At 38.5% G+C, this 16,930-nt stretch overlaps 2 protein-coding genes across 4 annotated transcripts in view; one reads left to right on the top strand and one right to left on the bottom strand.

Moving 5' to 3' along the window:
* LOC306877849 (vacuolar protein sorting-associated protein 35) overlaps positions 1 to 10,173 on the top strand; it is a 34,507-nt gene extending 24,334 nt beyond the window's left edge. The window contains exons 12-17 of one of the 3 annotated variants that reach the window (XM_079429842.1): positions 570 to 725; positions 1,080 to 1,202; positions 2,712 to 2,891; positions 3,116 to 3,355; positions 7,024 to 7,167; positions 8,995 to 10,173. In XM_079429842.1, coding sequence (XP_079285968.1) covers positions 570 to 725; positions 1,080 to 1,202; positions 2,712 to 2,891; positions 3,116 to 3,355; positions 7,024 to 7,167; positions 8,995 to 9,174 — 1,023 coding nt within the window. In that variant the 3' untranslated portion in view covers positions 9,175 to 10,173. Of the gene's footprint in view, positions 1 to 569; positions 726 to 1,079; positions 1,203 to 2,711; positions 2,892 to 3,115; positions 3,356 to 6,749; positions 6,861 to 7,023; positions 7,168 to 8,994 lie in introns of those variants that run through there. The other 2 variants (XM_079429843.1, XM_079429844.1) reach the window with 2 other exon arrangements.
* Positions 10,017 to 14,167, bottom strand: LOC306877865 (histamine H3 receptor-like). The gene is made up of 3 exons (XM_079429871.1): positions 13,533 to 14,167; positions 13,283 to 13,449; positions 10,017 to 12,258 (listed from the first exon to the last, which is right to left on the bottom strand). The coding sequence occupies exons 1-3, from the start codon at positions 13,912 to 13,914 to the stop codon at positions 11,347 to 11,349; spliced, it is 1,461 nt and encodes a 486-aa protein (XP_079285997.1). The 5' UTR covers positions 13,915 to 14,167; the 3' UTR covers positions 10,017 to 11,346.
* Positions 14,168 to 16,930: the final 2,763 nt, after the last annotated feature.

Below are 16,930 nucleotides of genomic sequence, written 5' to 3'. Positions count from 1 at the left end.
TTTGCTCACCCACTCATTTTATGAGCAGTTGAAAAGAGAGCACGGAGTACATAACAGCAGTGAGGAACCATCTGAAGCCATTTAAATCTGTTTGCTTTAGAGCACAGAATTGCAAAAAGAAAAAAAGATGACTGTAGCCAAGCTACAAGAATTATCCAGGTCTGTTAAAAAAGTAAGTTGTTGTATTTCAGTTGGAATAAAGTGTTAACGTGACATTTTTAAAAAGCACATTATTGCCTTAATGTGACTGAAATCAAACTTTTAAAGTGCACTTGCACATTACAGGGTCAGTAGTGTGCTTATAGATGAATGGGCGAAGTATTTTTAAGATGGAAAAACATGTCTGCCCCATAATACATCTAGTCATATTTACATGCTCGCTCTCTCTCTCTCTCTCTCTCTCTCTCTCTCTCTCTCTCTCTCTCTCTCTCTCTCTCTCTACAAATTCTTCAGAAGTCACTTTTGGTGCATTTTAGGGTCATTAAATAGCCTTCTGCTATGTCTTTTGCTGTGTCTTAACTGTTTGCACCCTGCATTCTAGGCATAATCTCATGGCTCTTTTCTTGCAGGTTGATGCAATCCTGAACCTGGTGTCTACGCTGATCCAGGACCAGCCAGATCAGCCTGCTGAGGATCCTGACCCAGAGGACTTTGCAGAGGAACAGAGCCTAGTGGGCAGATTTATTCATCTGCTGCTTTCAGACGACCCTGACCAGCAGTATCTGGTACACGTTCTTTCCTCTCTTAGCCTCTCCATTCATCATATGACAGAGCAAGGCATTGTTAGCCTCCACTCAAAGAAATCTATAAAAATGCACTGCTTTTAAGTGCTCCTTATTTGTGGGGAAAGTACAGCATGTTTCTTTGATCATTTCACGAGCATTGGATGCTAAGGAGAAATAATCCCCTTGATGGAACATCATAAGCAAATGATTTTTTTGACATCAGCCAGAACTGCTGTAATTAGCTCCCAGTGAAAGTTGTTTTATTCCACATTCAATCAGCTGATGAGGTCATCATGCTGCTTAATGAATTATTTAAATCGATTTATCTACTCTTTTGTTTCGTGCCTCCCACAGATTTTAAACACTGCCAGGAAACACTTTGGTGCTGGGGGGAACCAGAGAATTCGACACACTCTTCCCCCGCTGGTGTTTGCTGCTTATCAACTGGCCTTCCGTTACAAAGAGAACTCCTCCTCAGTATGTCCCACATTCAACCACACAACATCCTATTCTGCCATGTCATTGCCTTAAACCAAGCGCTGTCTTCTGTCTGTATAGCAATCTTTGGAGGCAGCATGCTAACTAAAATGGTACATCATTAAAGAATGATTTGAAATGCTTTGGGCAGCAGCTCTGTTGGCGGACACATGCATATGCAATAGCGCCCCCAGTAGAGAACGGGTTTTCAAACTTTTTATTTCCAGGCCCCCCAAATACGATGATCCCCTTGCTAAAATAGAATGGCAGCTATATATTCTCTTGAATAAAAATGCATTTGTACTGTGTGAGAGCAATAAAAATCATGACGAGGTTTACAGGTTTACAAAGGAATTGTTTAATTGAGTTGAAGAAATATACTATGATTCAAAAGAATGAAATAACTTTTATTAATGTCATGATTTTTGAGCAGAACAAAACTGGGTGAAAATTCGGTAACAGGGTCCTACTTTATATTAGGTCGCCTTAACTACTTTGTACTTGCATTTAAATGAATTATTCGGTACAGTGCACTTATACATGTCTACATGTTTTTACATTGTACTTATATTTTAAAAATACCTACATGTAGTTGCATCTGTAATTAATTTCACAGCAATTAATTACACTGTTGACCCATCCCTTACACCTTAACCCATCCTTAAACCTAGCCATACCACCAGACCTGTCCCTAACCTTACCCGTATCCTACCGCAAAAGTGTTTTGTAATACAATATGAACACAATGCATTGTATAAGTGTATTGTACTTATTTTGTGATTTATGTAGTAGTTAAGCCCACCTTATATAAAATGGGATCAGTGACATTTATAAATTCAGTAATTATGTAAATTATTGCATTTAACATCAAATTAACATCCATAGTAAAAATTAACAACACTTAGAAATACATTTTGTAAAATCCAAGTATACTTTTACAGAGTCCCTGGAAAACCCAGTATGAAAACCTTTGCTGTATTTTGGTTTTAGCATGGCACATTAGTCTTAATTAGATGGGACTATTTTTATCCGTTTGATACAGAATTAAACATTATTTTCTCAGTTTTACAGTATTTCTGTATTTAGGTTGGTAGCTCGCTTGATTTTGTAACAAAGCCCCTATGTAATTACACACCTGTACAAAAGATAACTTACTGTCCACATGGTAAGTCTGACATAGCTGTTTGTTAGCTAAGAGGTCAGCAGCCCATCTGTTGAGTACAGAAACTATAAAAAATTATAATCATTAAATTTACTATAAATTAATCTACTGTAATTTCTAAAAACAGTGACAAGCATTCCTTCTTAGAATTCTTAGTAAACCCTTTAACATTTTTCATTTGGCATCCATAGTGAGGAAATGAAAGTACACCTTTTTCTTTCTCATGGAAGTGCGGTTGCAGAAGCCTCATCTGTCATTTTTCACACTTGTGAAATGCACTCGCATTAGAATCGCAGTTTATAATAGAAGAGTTTTTTTTCACATATGTCAATCTTTCTTTTCCACAGGATGATAAATGGGAAAAGAAATGTCAGAAGATTTTCTCATTCGCTCATCAGACCATCAGTGCTCTGATAAAAGCAGAGCTGGCGGAGTTACCCCTGAGGCTTTTCTTGCAGGGGGCTCTGGCGGCTGGAGAGATCGGCTTTGAGAACCATGAAACTGTTGCCTACGAGTTCATGTCTCAGGTAGAGAAGCATTTTGTTTTGTATTAAATGCCTGATAGGTCACTATTAAGATGAGTAACATGCGTGGATTCTTTATCCTTGCCTCTCATGTTCATTACTATTCACAGTGATACAGTAATAGCCTGAGAGCAAGACTAGATCAGAAGAATATTGCTTTACATACACTCTCACACCCAACACATTATTTCTGAAATGCCTTTTAATTTTTGTATGTGTGTCCCAAGGCCTTCTCCCTGTATGAAGATGAGATCAGCGACTCGAAGGCTCAGCTGGCCGCCATTACGCTAATCATTGGCACGTTTGAGCGTACGCGGTGCTTCAGTGAAGAGAACCACGAGCCCCTGCGTACCCAGTGTGCCCTGGCTGCCTCCAAACTGCTGAAAAAACCCGACCAGTGCCGTGCAGTCAGCATTTGTGCCCACCTTTTCTGGTCAGGACGCAACACTGACAAGAATGGAGAAGAGGTTGGTATATGTCTTCCACAGTTTAAAGGACCAAGGAAATCTAAAATTAGTTGTTCCTTTGTGACTGTGAATTAGACTGACCTTAATTGGATTGCAGGTTATGTAAGTCTCATTGAATAGTCTTGAACAAAGGTACGACCTTACAATGAAATAGCACATAATGCAGTTTTTTTTTTTTTTTTTTTCAAACGTGCCATGTTTATGTTGGAGTTATTTTTTCATAACCTGTCAGAATAATCTGAATGTCTTAATCTTTGTCAGTGGGTGTCATTTTCAGATTTCAAGTAACATTCTGTGTGATTTCATTAAGTTATTGTGGGTGTTTTAGCAGTGATGCATGCTATTTTAGATATGAAAATGAGAGTTTCAGTGGAATCGGATATTCGGGTATTTGCTGTCATTTCGGAAGCTTAAAGCTTTTTTTTATTGTCAAGACGCTGTAGGTGGAAGATGTTCTTATGAGTCATTTGTATTGAGGTGAGAATTAAGGGTAAATTGCTCACAACATTAAATGAATCTGCCAGTGATTTCAGTGAAACTTGGTGATTCATTTTAGAAGCAGCATTTTGTGTAGGTTGTATACATTTTGTTTAGAATGTGACGTCTTCTCTGCTTTTGCATCTTCTTGACCTCTCATATATAAGTGTGAGTTTTTGAGTTTTTCTCTGGCTTCGTTCACACTGCTTTTCTTAGCTCACTCCCAAAATGCAGGAGTAATTTAAGGTTGTCAGTTCAGTTATAGAAGGTTGTTACTCGTATTAACAACTGTACTCTGTGTGTGAATGTTAACCGTAATCATCCAACCTAGTTTGTCAGTTTGAGGACATGCAACAAGAACAAGCCCAATTGACCGTGGCAAGCAACGAGCCGAAGAGGTCATGGAGCTTATAAATTCCATAGTATGGTGAAAATCTGTGTCAGTAAAGTATCTACAAGCATCTTCTTGTTTCTTAATCTAAAAGGATTTATTCAGGTTTCCAAACATCCAACAAAAGACACCAAAAGAAAAACCATGTGCTTCCACAGCTGATCACAAAGGAAGTTATGCCCCTATAGGCTTAAATACTATATCTTCTAAACATCACCATCCTATTCTCTTAAAGATACACTATGTTAAATATTAACCATAGTCCAGAAACATAATATTGAAAACAAAATTATAAAAACACAAAAATACTATTATGAAACATAAAATAAACAAATAGGGTTTGAGCATTATGGCCTATACACTCCCAGCCTCTAATTGTATTGTTATTAGAAACAATTATAACAATAAGACCATCAACAATCACTATCCATATTCTAGTGCAGAGCAATTATTATTCTTGATGAATAATATCAATATATCTTGCTTCCAACAAGAGACAGGTCTTTGTGATGGGTCTATCAAGCATGCTTGTTTTGTCTTAACTTGAACTCTGCGAACAAGTCCATGTTCATCTTGTATCGTTTTGGTAACCCTTCCCATTACCCATGAACTTCTGGGTGCTGATTCATCTACAATTAAGACAATATCTCCAGGTTTATAATTTCGGGGTACTTTCATCCATTTTTGACGTCTTTGAAGCTCTGGTAAATATTCTCTAATCCATCGCTTCCATAAGAGATCAGCCATGTATTGCACCTGTTTCCATCTTTTTCATGCATAGAGGTCTTCCTTTTGGAAGAGTCCAGGGGGCAAAGCAGGTTTTACCTTCATTAGCAGCAAGCGGTTAGGTGTGAGGGCTTCTAAATCATTTGGGTCATTGGAGGCGGTAGTTATTGGTCTGCTATTCAAGATGTGGAAGCCACACAGAGAAATGTCTGAAGACCCTCCTCATCCAAGTTCTGAACTCTCAGTGGCATTGAGAATCTTCTTAACAGAACGGATTATACGCTCCCATACACCTCCATGGTGCGATCCAGATGGATTTTAGAAGGATCGAGGCTTGCTAGGTCTGGTAAAATCTGCTATCTCTGATCCAGTTCATTTGCTGGCTTCCTTGCCTTCAGCAGGCGGTATTTGCCCACCAACTGGCAACCCGGGGTGTTGAACTAGTGGGATAATTGGCAGTGGATGGCATTATGCAGGCCAAAATATAAACAGAAACAACGTCCTGGAACGGATATTTCTATGTACAATATAATGGCTGTAGCACTGTTTTTAGAGAAGATAACTTGGCATGTTTTCTAAATCTCTGCAAATATAGAAGTCATTTTAGTACAGTAAATAAATTATTTTGTTCCTTTAAAACTGCTTCTGTGTTGAGATACTCCTCGTTTTTGTGTATAGTTGTACATAAAAGCATATCTGCAGCAGTTGTAACTCATTACAAGCTATTATCCCATACTATTAGTTTAGCTGTAGGGGGATCTGTTGCACTCATAGCACAGACACTTCCATTACATATACATTCTTGGATTCAGTCCTAATGATTTTTTTGTGTGTTGATTCGTGCTGATAGGTGGCCAGCTCCTGCATTGACCAGTGGGGCATTTTGCAGCGCAGAGCTGTGGCTGTGAAGTGTGAACGCCATGTGTTCATCTTTCTACTTTAGTGTTTATCCTCCTTATGAGTGCTGCGGGTTGTCACAGTTCGTTTCAGCACTCCACAAGGAACTGCTTGTTTGGACGTTTTATTTTTTTGAGGCATACTCATTTTGTTTAGACGGGTGTACTGCACACATGCTGATCCATACAATCACTCTGAGGTTTGTGGCATTAATGTTTATTATATATTCAAAGACAAAGAATTGCTGAATGCAGGCAGCATATGAAAGCTTTGCCTTTTAATTATTATACAGATATTTTAACCAAAGAAAGTAAACTATATTAAAGAGGGAATATTTAGCATGAATTCTCAGTGCTGTCAAAATAAAGAGTTTTGATTCCAATACTTCACGGCCAATGTGATAATTGAAACATTAAAAAAAAAAAAAAAAATGACATAGCTTGGCTTACATATAAATCAGCATGGCCAAGATCATTAGGGTGTGAAACAATCTATGCAAAATAACACATCCTCTTTAACAGGTTTTTTTTTTTTTTTTTTTTGCGTTGGTGTACAAAATTTGAATGCTGTTTCTCAAAAGTTGTGTTTATCTCTTTGCCTGAATTGATGTTTTTTTTTAAGCAAACCATGACTAATTTTAAGTTATTTTCTTGAGGGACAACACTGAGTGTAATAAAATGCAGCATGAAGTATATTTTATTTTGTAAAATATTAGCAGTTAAGACTGAATCTGAACATCTGTAAATATTTTTGGTCATTTATTTCTGTTTTCTTTTGCACTTTTATGCAAATCCACCGTTTACATTAAAAGCATCTTTTGTACAATACCTCTGAAATACATGCCCTTGAAATGGCGCTAAAAACAGGGGACCTGATGTGGCATTTGTGCTTATTTTCTTTTAGTAAGGATCGATATTGGGTCAATGTTGTTGTGACTCATAAATGCAAGTGGAAAAATACGATCATGCTGTGTTCCTTCTCTCAGCTCCACAGCATGTTCTTGGGTATGTGTTGCCCCTAACAACAGAGCTTCCCAATCCAGTTCACAACTCCATACGCTGAAAAGCGGAGCTGGCTTAAGTGGCTTTTGCCAAGATAAAATGGAATAATTTGAGGCTGTTCACCACAGTCACAACTGAAATCATTTTTTTTTTTTTTTTTTTTTCTCTGTTTTCAGATCCGTGATGGGCGGCGGGTGATGGAATGCTTGAAGAAGGCTCTGAAGATCGCTAATCAGTGCATGGACCCCTCCTTGCAAGTTCAGCTCTTCATCGAGATCCTCAACCGATACATCTGCTTCTATGAGCGAGAGAATGATGCGGTATGACCAGAGATGCCCTTTCACTTTTGACCATTCACTCCTCTTTCTTCTCCACTCTCTTATACCTCTCATTACTCACTCTCCTTTAACCTGTTGTCTTTGCTGTCTCTCCTCTGTTCTCTCGTCTCTCACTCATTCTCACTTTCCCTCTCCGTGCTCCACTTTTTTTGTCTGGCGCAAGCAGCGCTAGATTATACCTAACTTGCACTTATCTGAGAGGAAGCATCTGTATCCATGTTCAATTTGAGGAAGATTGAGTCAGGACTTGCCAGAGCAGATCTGGGCCACAGGGCAGCCAGGGCTAAGAGGAAGCACAAACAAACACGCACGCAGTTAACGTCAAGGTGTGCCCATCAGTCATCTAACTTATTACTGAGGTCGATCTTGACAGCTGAGCTTCATCCTAGGACAAGGGCCACTTTAAACGTGGAAATAAATGGGAGAATCAAAACCAAAACAAATTCCCAAGCTGCATTTCATTGACACATTACCTGTCAGTGTTTCTCCTGTTGTTATTGTGTTACAATGGAGAGCAGAGTTGGGGAGGTTTAAATGATTGTAATGTTGTTCATGGTTTGTGATTATATACAGCACACTGACAGAAATCAAATGCTTGCCGTAAATCTATAGTTTGACACCAGTGTTATTTTTGTGTGTCTATGTGACGCTGGTGTCTCTGAGTGGGAGAGTGTGTGGGTGTGTGAATTTACCTGAGATGCACGTCTCCTCGTGTCTGGATAAATTGCTCACAGTGATTTCAGTGAGTGCTTTTGTGCCTGGCACAGTTTTTGCACCATGTCTGCACTGCGACTGCGAGAGAGATCGCTCACATTTATAAAAACAAGATAAGCACAGCTATTATAATCAACAGAACTGTCTATGCCGCACATTTTCCATTTCTTCTTTTCCTATGGAATTTTATGTCCTTCATTTTTCTGTAGGAAAGTATGGAGTCTGTCACTTGTTTTTGAAAGAAGTATCTTATGCTCGCCAATGCTGCATTTAATCGAAAAATGCAGTAAAAGCAGCTATACTGTGAAATATTATTACAATTTAAAATAATTGCCATTTTAAAATGTAATTTTAATTGATTCCTGTGATGGCAAAGCTGAATTTTAGTTTCACATAAATAATTCTAATGCGCTGATTTGGTGTTCAAGAAAGATTTTATATTATTATCAAGGTTGAAAATAGTTGTGCTGCTATACATTTTTGTGGAAATTGTGATGCATTTTGTTTAGGATTCTTTGAGAATGGAAAGTTTAAAAGGGCAGCATTTATTTGAAACCGATCTGATCCTAAAATTTAGAATGTTAGTGCATCTTTAACAATGCATTGTCATTTTGATAACAACATCATTGAAAATAATGAAAGTTAAGTGAATCAGTAACTCTTCTTACCTTAATTTTAAGAGTCAGTTGTTCATGAATCATCCTACACTGGTCTCGCTGTATGTTTTAAATTCAATACAGATAGAACCAGCTCATAAGACTAATTTGTTCAAGAATATGTCTGCAGAGTTTGCGTTGTCTATTGGTTTTTCTTACAGCCAATTTAAAGATTTTTTTTCCCATTTTTTTTAAATGGTACACTACATCTTTCCCCACTAAATCAACATTTAAAAAAACAAATGCTGTTTTTGAAATAAATGTGCAAACTAATTAAAATGATTATAAGAGTGAACACAATCTAATCACAGGGATTTGAGATTTCACACTTTGATACGAAGAAAAGGCCCTTTGTTTATTACTTGGTTTCTTTGTCACTTTTATTTGCATAAATCCAGAGCAGCCTGGATTTACTCAATCTGTGTGCGTTGCTTTTCAGGTGACGGTCCAAGTCCTGAATCAGCTGATCCAGAAGATCCGTGAAGATCTCCCGAACCTGGAGGCCAGCGAGGAGACGGAGCAGATTAACAAACACTTCCACAATACACTGGAGCACCTGCGTCTGCAGAGAGAGTCGCCCGAGTCTGAGGGACCTGCTTACGAGGGGCTGGTGCTGTAGGAGCCTCACGCATTTACATTTATATTTGTGTACACACGCATAGAGAGATATATGTATATGCCCACATGTGCACACCAGGGTATTCCAGCCAGGGGAAAAACTAAGCCAAACCCACCTGCCTCTCTACCCATTCCTCTCATACTTTCTGTCTGTTGTTTTTCGTCCTCTGCCTGTCTTACTCTCTTCCCTTTTTCCTCTTTCTCATTTCGTGAGGCGTTTCCTTGTGAGAAGAGTCCTTAGAGAACAGTGTATGCACTGCACTCCTGCTCTGCGCTTCCTTCAGTCTACCATTCCCTCTTGATACTATTGTTGCCATACAAATGAGCAAGAATAAAGCTATATATTTAAGGATGAAAATAAAAATAAGTTTTAGTGTTGCTACACCACTTTCTTGCCCCGCCAGCCAAACTGGAGAAAAAAGGCAGAGCTTTATTGAGCCATGCATTGTTACGGTCTTTGTTTAGAGGACCTACACTTGATTCTACTTCGTTTTTTCAGCATTAATATTTTAAACGCCATGCTGAATTAAAGACATTTGTGTAACTAATGAATAGTCTTGTTTCTCACCCTTTTACTTTATGGCAGACACTTTGGTGGAGTGGGACAGTGTGTTGACTAATATGTGGAATGGGTGAACGTGTATAGACTCTATTAATGAATGAGTAGCTGTGGCTGTGAATCGAAACAATGTCAGAAGACTTCTCTTGCATCTTGTCTCCTTTTTTTGAATTATGATTCCCCTGCCTTCATATATTGTATGTATAATCTAATTGTAAATCAGTTACAACAAAATATCATTGATTTCATGGCATTTGCACAAATAAAAAATATTAACCCCACATGCTTGTATAAGTGTGATTTTAATATGATTAAAGTTGCTATGAAAACAAGAAGTGGCAGATCTTCTCTTTCAAATTGTGACGTACAGTACATCCAAAAGTTATGGATTATCAAAAAAGAAGCAGGCTACTTTAGGTGTATAACAGAGACTCCGCTTTCAAATAAAAACTAATAAATATAGTTTTGTGGATCTTTAATTTGTCCTGACAGATCGCTGTACCGCCTCTGTTCAAGCTGCACGTGAACCGCTCATCTCTTCCTCTTTAAAGCATGAAATAAACATGATTGAACAGCAGCAGGTATCTTGTTTCAACCACAGAAAGATGTCGATATACACTATTTTTTAAGTTTAAGTCCACCAACGTCTGCTCTCCAGTCTGGTTTGTTTGTCGGACAAAAAATGTCAAATTCGGCATTATGATTGGTCAGATCCCCTGTCAATCAAACTCCCTGCGAAGGGTCAATTGGTTCTATCCGTTGTTAAGAAAAAAGGTTTTTGATTAAACATTACGAGGTCAGGTAAATAACTAAAACTTGAAACGTACAATGTTGACAACATTCTATGCATTTAGAAAATAAATTGGAATTGTAATTTTTAATGCTGTTATTAATAAGCATATGTTGGAGACAAATTTTGCAGTGAATTTATTTAATATATGGAAGTATTAAGAGTATTTGCCAGTTGTTGTTTTTTTTTTTTTTTTGGACTTACTGTTCTGTATCTGTTTGAACAGAATCATAATGCATTGTACATTTTATTAACGTTGATTAGAGACAAGTGTTCAGACTTTGCTATAAACCCTGAAATAATCCAGTATAAATTGGTTATCTTGATATGATTATAAGAAATGAGTCATGTTTCTCTGTATTTAGTCTGTCCCACAGTTGCTAGGGGAACTACAGGCTTCGCCAGCAATCCCTGTACAACAGTCATGTAGAATCAGCATACAATTATCATGAACAGGATGGTTTGAGATATCATCTCAAATGCTCTCATTGCAGACTGTGGTTTTGAGAGGTATAATATTCCATTATAATCATCACTTCACCAGTAGAGTTTATTTTGGAAGAAAAAAAAAAAACTTACAAAGGCAAACATGGCACTGCGCTAGACACTTCCAGTCATGTATACATAATTTATGAAACGGGTCAATAATTCATTGAATTTGAAAGAAAAATAGCTATGCCACCATTTCATACAAAAATGTGCGTTTAAATATGTAGATAAAATATCTCTGTCTACTCACAATGTACACAAAAAAATGTACTGCTAGATACAAGCACATTAAAAAAAGAAAAGCCCTATTTGGAAATGTGGTCATCCTCATAATTTTAATACTTCTGGTCCATGTTCTGAGGTTGAATTTTTGTTTTGCTCGGACACAGTAATTTGCTGAAGGCTCTTTTGAAGCTGCTGTGGCACAGAGGATACAGGATTGGATTGATGGATGAGTTTATCCACAGCAGCCAGAACGAGATCTCATAAAGGTAGTGCTGGACGCACTGACCATGACATGCTGCCCGAATGATCATCAGCAGCGTGTAGGGCGCCCAACAGAGTCCAAAAACACAAACTATTATAGCTAGAGACTTTGCCACCTTTTTATCTCTAGACAGGCGAAAGCGGCTGGCCAGACTGGCAACCATATCAGGACGGTGTCTCTGTGATCCAGCCGAATGATCCACGTAATGAAACTGTGCCTCACTGGATGTCAGGATCCGATCTCCGACCTGCAGAGGAGGCAAGTCTGCGATTGTGCTGTCTCTTCGTTTAGTCTGTCTGCCATTGCCAAACTCTGCAGCAGACACCTTTGCAGTAGAAGGTAACCGGCAGCACCGTGACCTTGAGGACAAGTCGACCTCTCTTTCCTCGACAGGCCTCACAAAAAACACACGCTGTACATCGCCGGTTCCAACCTGCCTCATCTTGAAGCTCCTGAGCCGAATATAAGTCGGCTGTTCTTCCCTCACTGCGCATCTGTTGCGGATGTTGATGTAAATGCTGAGGTTGAAGTAAGTGACGCTTATGAAAGGTGTGAAGAACTCGACGGTGGAGGCGATCATCAGAAAATACCAGTTGAAGTAAAATTCGGCATAGCACTCTCCATCTGGCACTACGCTTCCTCCTGCGATGTGTTCCCAGCTGATAATAGCTGGACCATAAAGAAGGAACGCTGCCAGCCACACGCAGAGCATCTTCAAAACAGTCTCTCTAGTTATGCCCTTCTGGCAACGGTAACTCACCTGGAACACAGATTTATAATTGATATAATATGCATTACACTTAGGCATGCATAGATAGATATATAGATAGACAGACAGAGACAAAATATCATCTTTTCCCTGGCTGCCAGCTGAAATAATTACATTTTATGATTAAATGGATGTCACATTGCATTTATATCTGAGGCAGAAGCAATGGGGTTCACGCTTTTGTGCGCTGCTGCATAATGGGATATAAATAAATGTTGACAGGTGACTGTTAAATGTGTAAGTGTGTATGGCATTTGTAGGTCTGCACTCATTGTGTCTGTCCAAATTATTATGTCCATGTGATGATGTATCCAAACATTACTCTTCATCTGTATGTGACCAGCTGACTCCTGAATGAAACTCTTGATACTTGTTTTTTATGTGGAGACCACATGCAGAATTGACGTTTCTCATTTTCAGCGTTATTATACTATTATGTTTTATTCTAAAAGTAGGCCTATTAAAACACGTATCATTAGGCTACTTATTTCCATCAGTATTCTAATTCTGTAAACTATGCAGCTAATATTTATACTAATCTATAATTTACTTGTTAATCTGATTTGTGTTTAAAAACAAAGTGTTTTTCCAAATAAAAAGTGCGTTTAATGGACCGATAAAATTTGATCTCTATACTGTATACTCTGTCATTTGAAAACATTAGTTCAACTAAAGCTGCTGCACTCTTTTTTGAAAATGAAAAAATTTATGTTTTGTGTTCCACGTCAGAAAATTTCATACAAAGTTGAAGAGAGATATAGGTTCATTGAGTTACTTGTCATCTCTGAGCTATTATTCTGTGCTCATCTCTGTAAAAACTAGGTAATAAGGTACATCTGTTTGGTTTTTTTTGCAGTGTCTGTCAGTGGTCACCAGTGGCTCAGTCTCATTAGTTTGGATTGGCATTCTCCAACACAGATTTTGACAAATTGGCCGTTTTTCAAAGAGAATGCGTCCAAATGTCATAACCTAATTGTATTACCAGCACAATCCATGTGTGCTTCGCAGCACTCACCGCTTTAGTGACGGACTGAAACCTGTCGAAACTGATGAGCACGATGTTGAAGACAGAGGCGGTGCACAGCATATAATCCACCACCAGCCACAGTTTACACAGACCTCTGCCCAGTCTCCACTCACCCGTCAGGACATAGGGAATATACACAGGGATGCAAAACCCGCCTGAAAATCCATTAAAACACACATGCATTTAAAGGACACTTAATACCAAATCTGAAAAACAAACAGTCATCAATGCCACTCACCGACAAGAAAGTCCGCGATAGCCAAATTCAAAAAGAAAAAGTTGCCTTGTGTGCGTAAACTTTTCTCAACCACAAAAGCTAAAATAACAAGCGCGTTCCCCAGGATTGTGGCGAACACCAGCAGTGTCATAAGCACAGAAATGAATATTGAGGTGGATGGAGAAAACTGGCCATACTGCGCGCGCCGGTTCTCAAATGCGTCCAAGTCGCCAAGACTCGTCGCGTTTTCTCTCTCCAGCCCAGTCCAGTTGGGCGACTGCGGATTTCCTGATTTCCACATGAATGAAACAGCTGTAGGTATCCCGGGAGAGTGTGCCGCGGACAATAAAGAGGTTTGCATGGTGTTGCCGCCGCTTTCCTCCGTCATCAAGTAATTATGCATGACAGTCAGCGCGTAAAAGCTGCCGAGCCATTCGCGCGCCTGACCGTGATCGTCAGCTGCTCCTTCACAGTTCAGAGAGCGGCGCGGTGGACCACAGCTTTTATACCGACGGGAAACAGAGCGTTCATTGGCTGTTTATTTAACGCTGCTCGGTCTGATGATGTCGATGACTGCGTTAGAAGTGTTCATCCAGGATTACTTAAGAGTGTCAAACGCCCAGCTCTTGCGTTGTCATCTTGTGTTCAGCATCTCTGTGATAACAACCCAGTTTTTCTTGCATCACCTCCCACCACATGCCGTATTTAACTTGCTCAAAAATCAGTCTCACAAAATGTAATATGCTTGTTTGAAATCTCACGTGTTGAAAGGGGGAATAACTAAAACGGTTTGTTGGTCTTGGCTGTTTAATGTGTCTGCTCTCCAGACCAAACTGGGTTTCACTTGGTCTTGCTGACCTCCAATCCTGACCATCTGAAAAATTGATAAAATCTCTCTAAAACCACCCACTCTAGGACCAACAAGTACCAGGCTGTTAGCAGGGTATTATTTTAATCCATTTGCTGGTGCTGTTTAAGCCTCTTGATGTGGCACTGTATAGATGATCCCCAGACACGCAGGGAGGTAAAATATACCACCAACAGAATGAATCTGACCCTAAACACAACAGCAGAGTGAACAGCGGGTTTTGTTTACTTTGGGAGATTACCGTGCCATACCTTGCCTAAAGGAATCTGAAATAGCAGGTGACATTTAATTCTTACTGTCTCACTGGACCACTAAACCCAAGATGTGATGTCTGACAGGTTATATTTTGTCATAATTAAAACACTGTGCCTGAAATGAACTGCAAAGAATTAAAATAAATACCCAGGAAGGTCAAATAAATTCATGGAGATTTAAATGTCACATCTCTTGAGAATCTACTAAAGAGACATGAAAGCCACGCCAGGACTAATGAGCAACTGCATGTAAAATACACAGCTGCTCCTGTAGAGAACCATGGGCTTTTTTCTTCTTTTTTTGCAAAGCACATCAGAAACTGTGCATTGTTGATTTTAATTATGCATGTCCTTTTTAACACAATATCTATTGCATAAATAAGTTCATGTTCAATAAAAGCATTTAGCCTTTGTATTCAAATAATGCATTTCTAAGGAAATAGTTCTTGTCAGTCTGTAATAGTCATATAATCATTCCGTCTGAGTCCTGTCTGACATCCTTTCATGAAATCATATTACAGATCAGAGAACAGCGAGCAAAGAGAAAGTAAATTTAGTCTGTGGTGAATGAACTAACCACTGCAGAAATAGGGAGCATTTGACCTTTTGTGAGAGAGCATCTTATTTGTAGAATTGGGACATTGTGACTTGTCATATTCCTTTCTGGATCTGTAGTTCCATTATCGTTGTCTTCGAAGGCACAGAAGCATATATGTGGAACACCCTGTGGTCTTTCAGTGACAGAGTAATGAGAGACTTTATGAATGCGTGAAAGACATTCATGCACAAAGCACATTTCTGTGTACAGATGTGCTGAGAGATGGCACACAAAAGAAACTGAAATGAACAATATGGACAGCAGTGCACTGATGCAAAGCTGAGATGTTCAAAATATCTGTTTGACCATCATTGAGAAACATCTGGGTATGAAGGGAATATAGACAATAACAAGATGGTACAAAACCTACTTGAATTCACCAAAATAGATAATCATAATCATGGTGCTTGTGTTATGCCAAACAGTAACAGATGTGTTCTCTCCCCACCCACTTACAACATCATAGACTCTCTCTGTTCACCTCATTCACAAACACTCACTAATTCATGTTAATTGCAAGAAGTGGGAACCATAGGCATATCACATGAATGACGCTTTTGGAAGCAGCACATAATTATAGGCTGAAGTTTTTGGTCTTCCTGTTTATCAGTTTCACTTGGATTTCACATGTTTCCTCACAGGAAGCAGGCGTCCTTCCCACAAAAGAGAGAAAGAAAATGAAAAACCTATCTCTGCCCAAACTCAATTTTAAACTGAATTTCTATTTATACATATGCAAAGGTTTGTTGTGTGCTTTAAAGGAATAAAAGGAAAAAATGACATTTACTCACCCTGAGACCATGCAAGATTTAGATGAGTTTGTTTCTTAATTGGAACAGATTTGGAATAATTTAGTGTTACATCACTTGCTCAACATTGGATCCTCAGGAGTGAATGGGTGCTGTCAGAAAGAGAGTCCAAACAGCTGATAACAACATCACAATATTCCATCTGTTTGGCCTCTCATTCTGACGGCACCCATTCATTGCAGAGGATCTATTGGTGATGTGATAATGTCTTCAAAACTGTCCCAGTGAAGAAACAAACTCATCTACATCTTAGAAGGATAGGGTAAGCAAATTTTCATTTTTTGGTGAAGTAATAGCTTTAAGTAAAATATTAGAATATGTATAAAAGACTATGTTTATTTGTCAGATACTCAACTTGGATGAAAGTGAAATAGAAGAGACACACACACACATACATACAAAAGGTTCTGTACACATTATATTCCAAATGCACAGAACCCAGTGTTTACCCTTTTATGCACTGTAAGAAAAAAAAATTGAATAAAAACAGAAAATACCAGTAATTTTCTGCCAGGCCATTTTCCTTTAGGTTTACTGACTTTTAAAAAAAAAATCAATACTTAAAATTCTTTTATAATAACAGTACATTTGTTTAAGTGTGTGCACGCCATATAAAACTTGTTTTGAGTTTTATGGCAGAATTAAAGTCTGCTCTGGCCCTTTCAATAGAAAGCTTCAGTGTTTATTTATTCCATACCATTCTTTCACGTAAGTGAACTTCACTTAATTGAAACGTATTTGCACCCTGTTATCTCTACATAATAAATTGCTTGTGGTGTGCCTCATTTGTTAGTCACTTTAGATAAAAGCATCTGCTAAAGGACCGAATACAAATGTACATCATTCTCATTTATAGTCAATTTGAATGCTTTTCCCTTTTGAATCCACAG

Source organism: Barbus barbus, assembly GCF_936440315.1.
Source record: "Barbus barbus genome assembly, chromosome: 2".
Classification (NCBI taxonomy): domain Eukaryota; kingdom Metazoa; phylum Chordata; class Actinopteri; order Cypriniformes; family Cyprinidae; genus Barbus; species Barbus barbus.
Note: the sequence above shows the minus strand (reverse complement) of the source record. Positions and strands in the feature narration are given on the sequence as shown.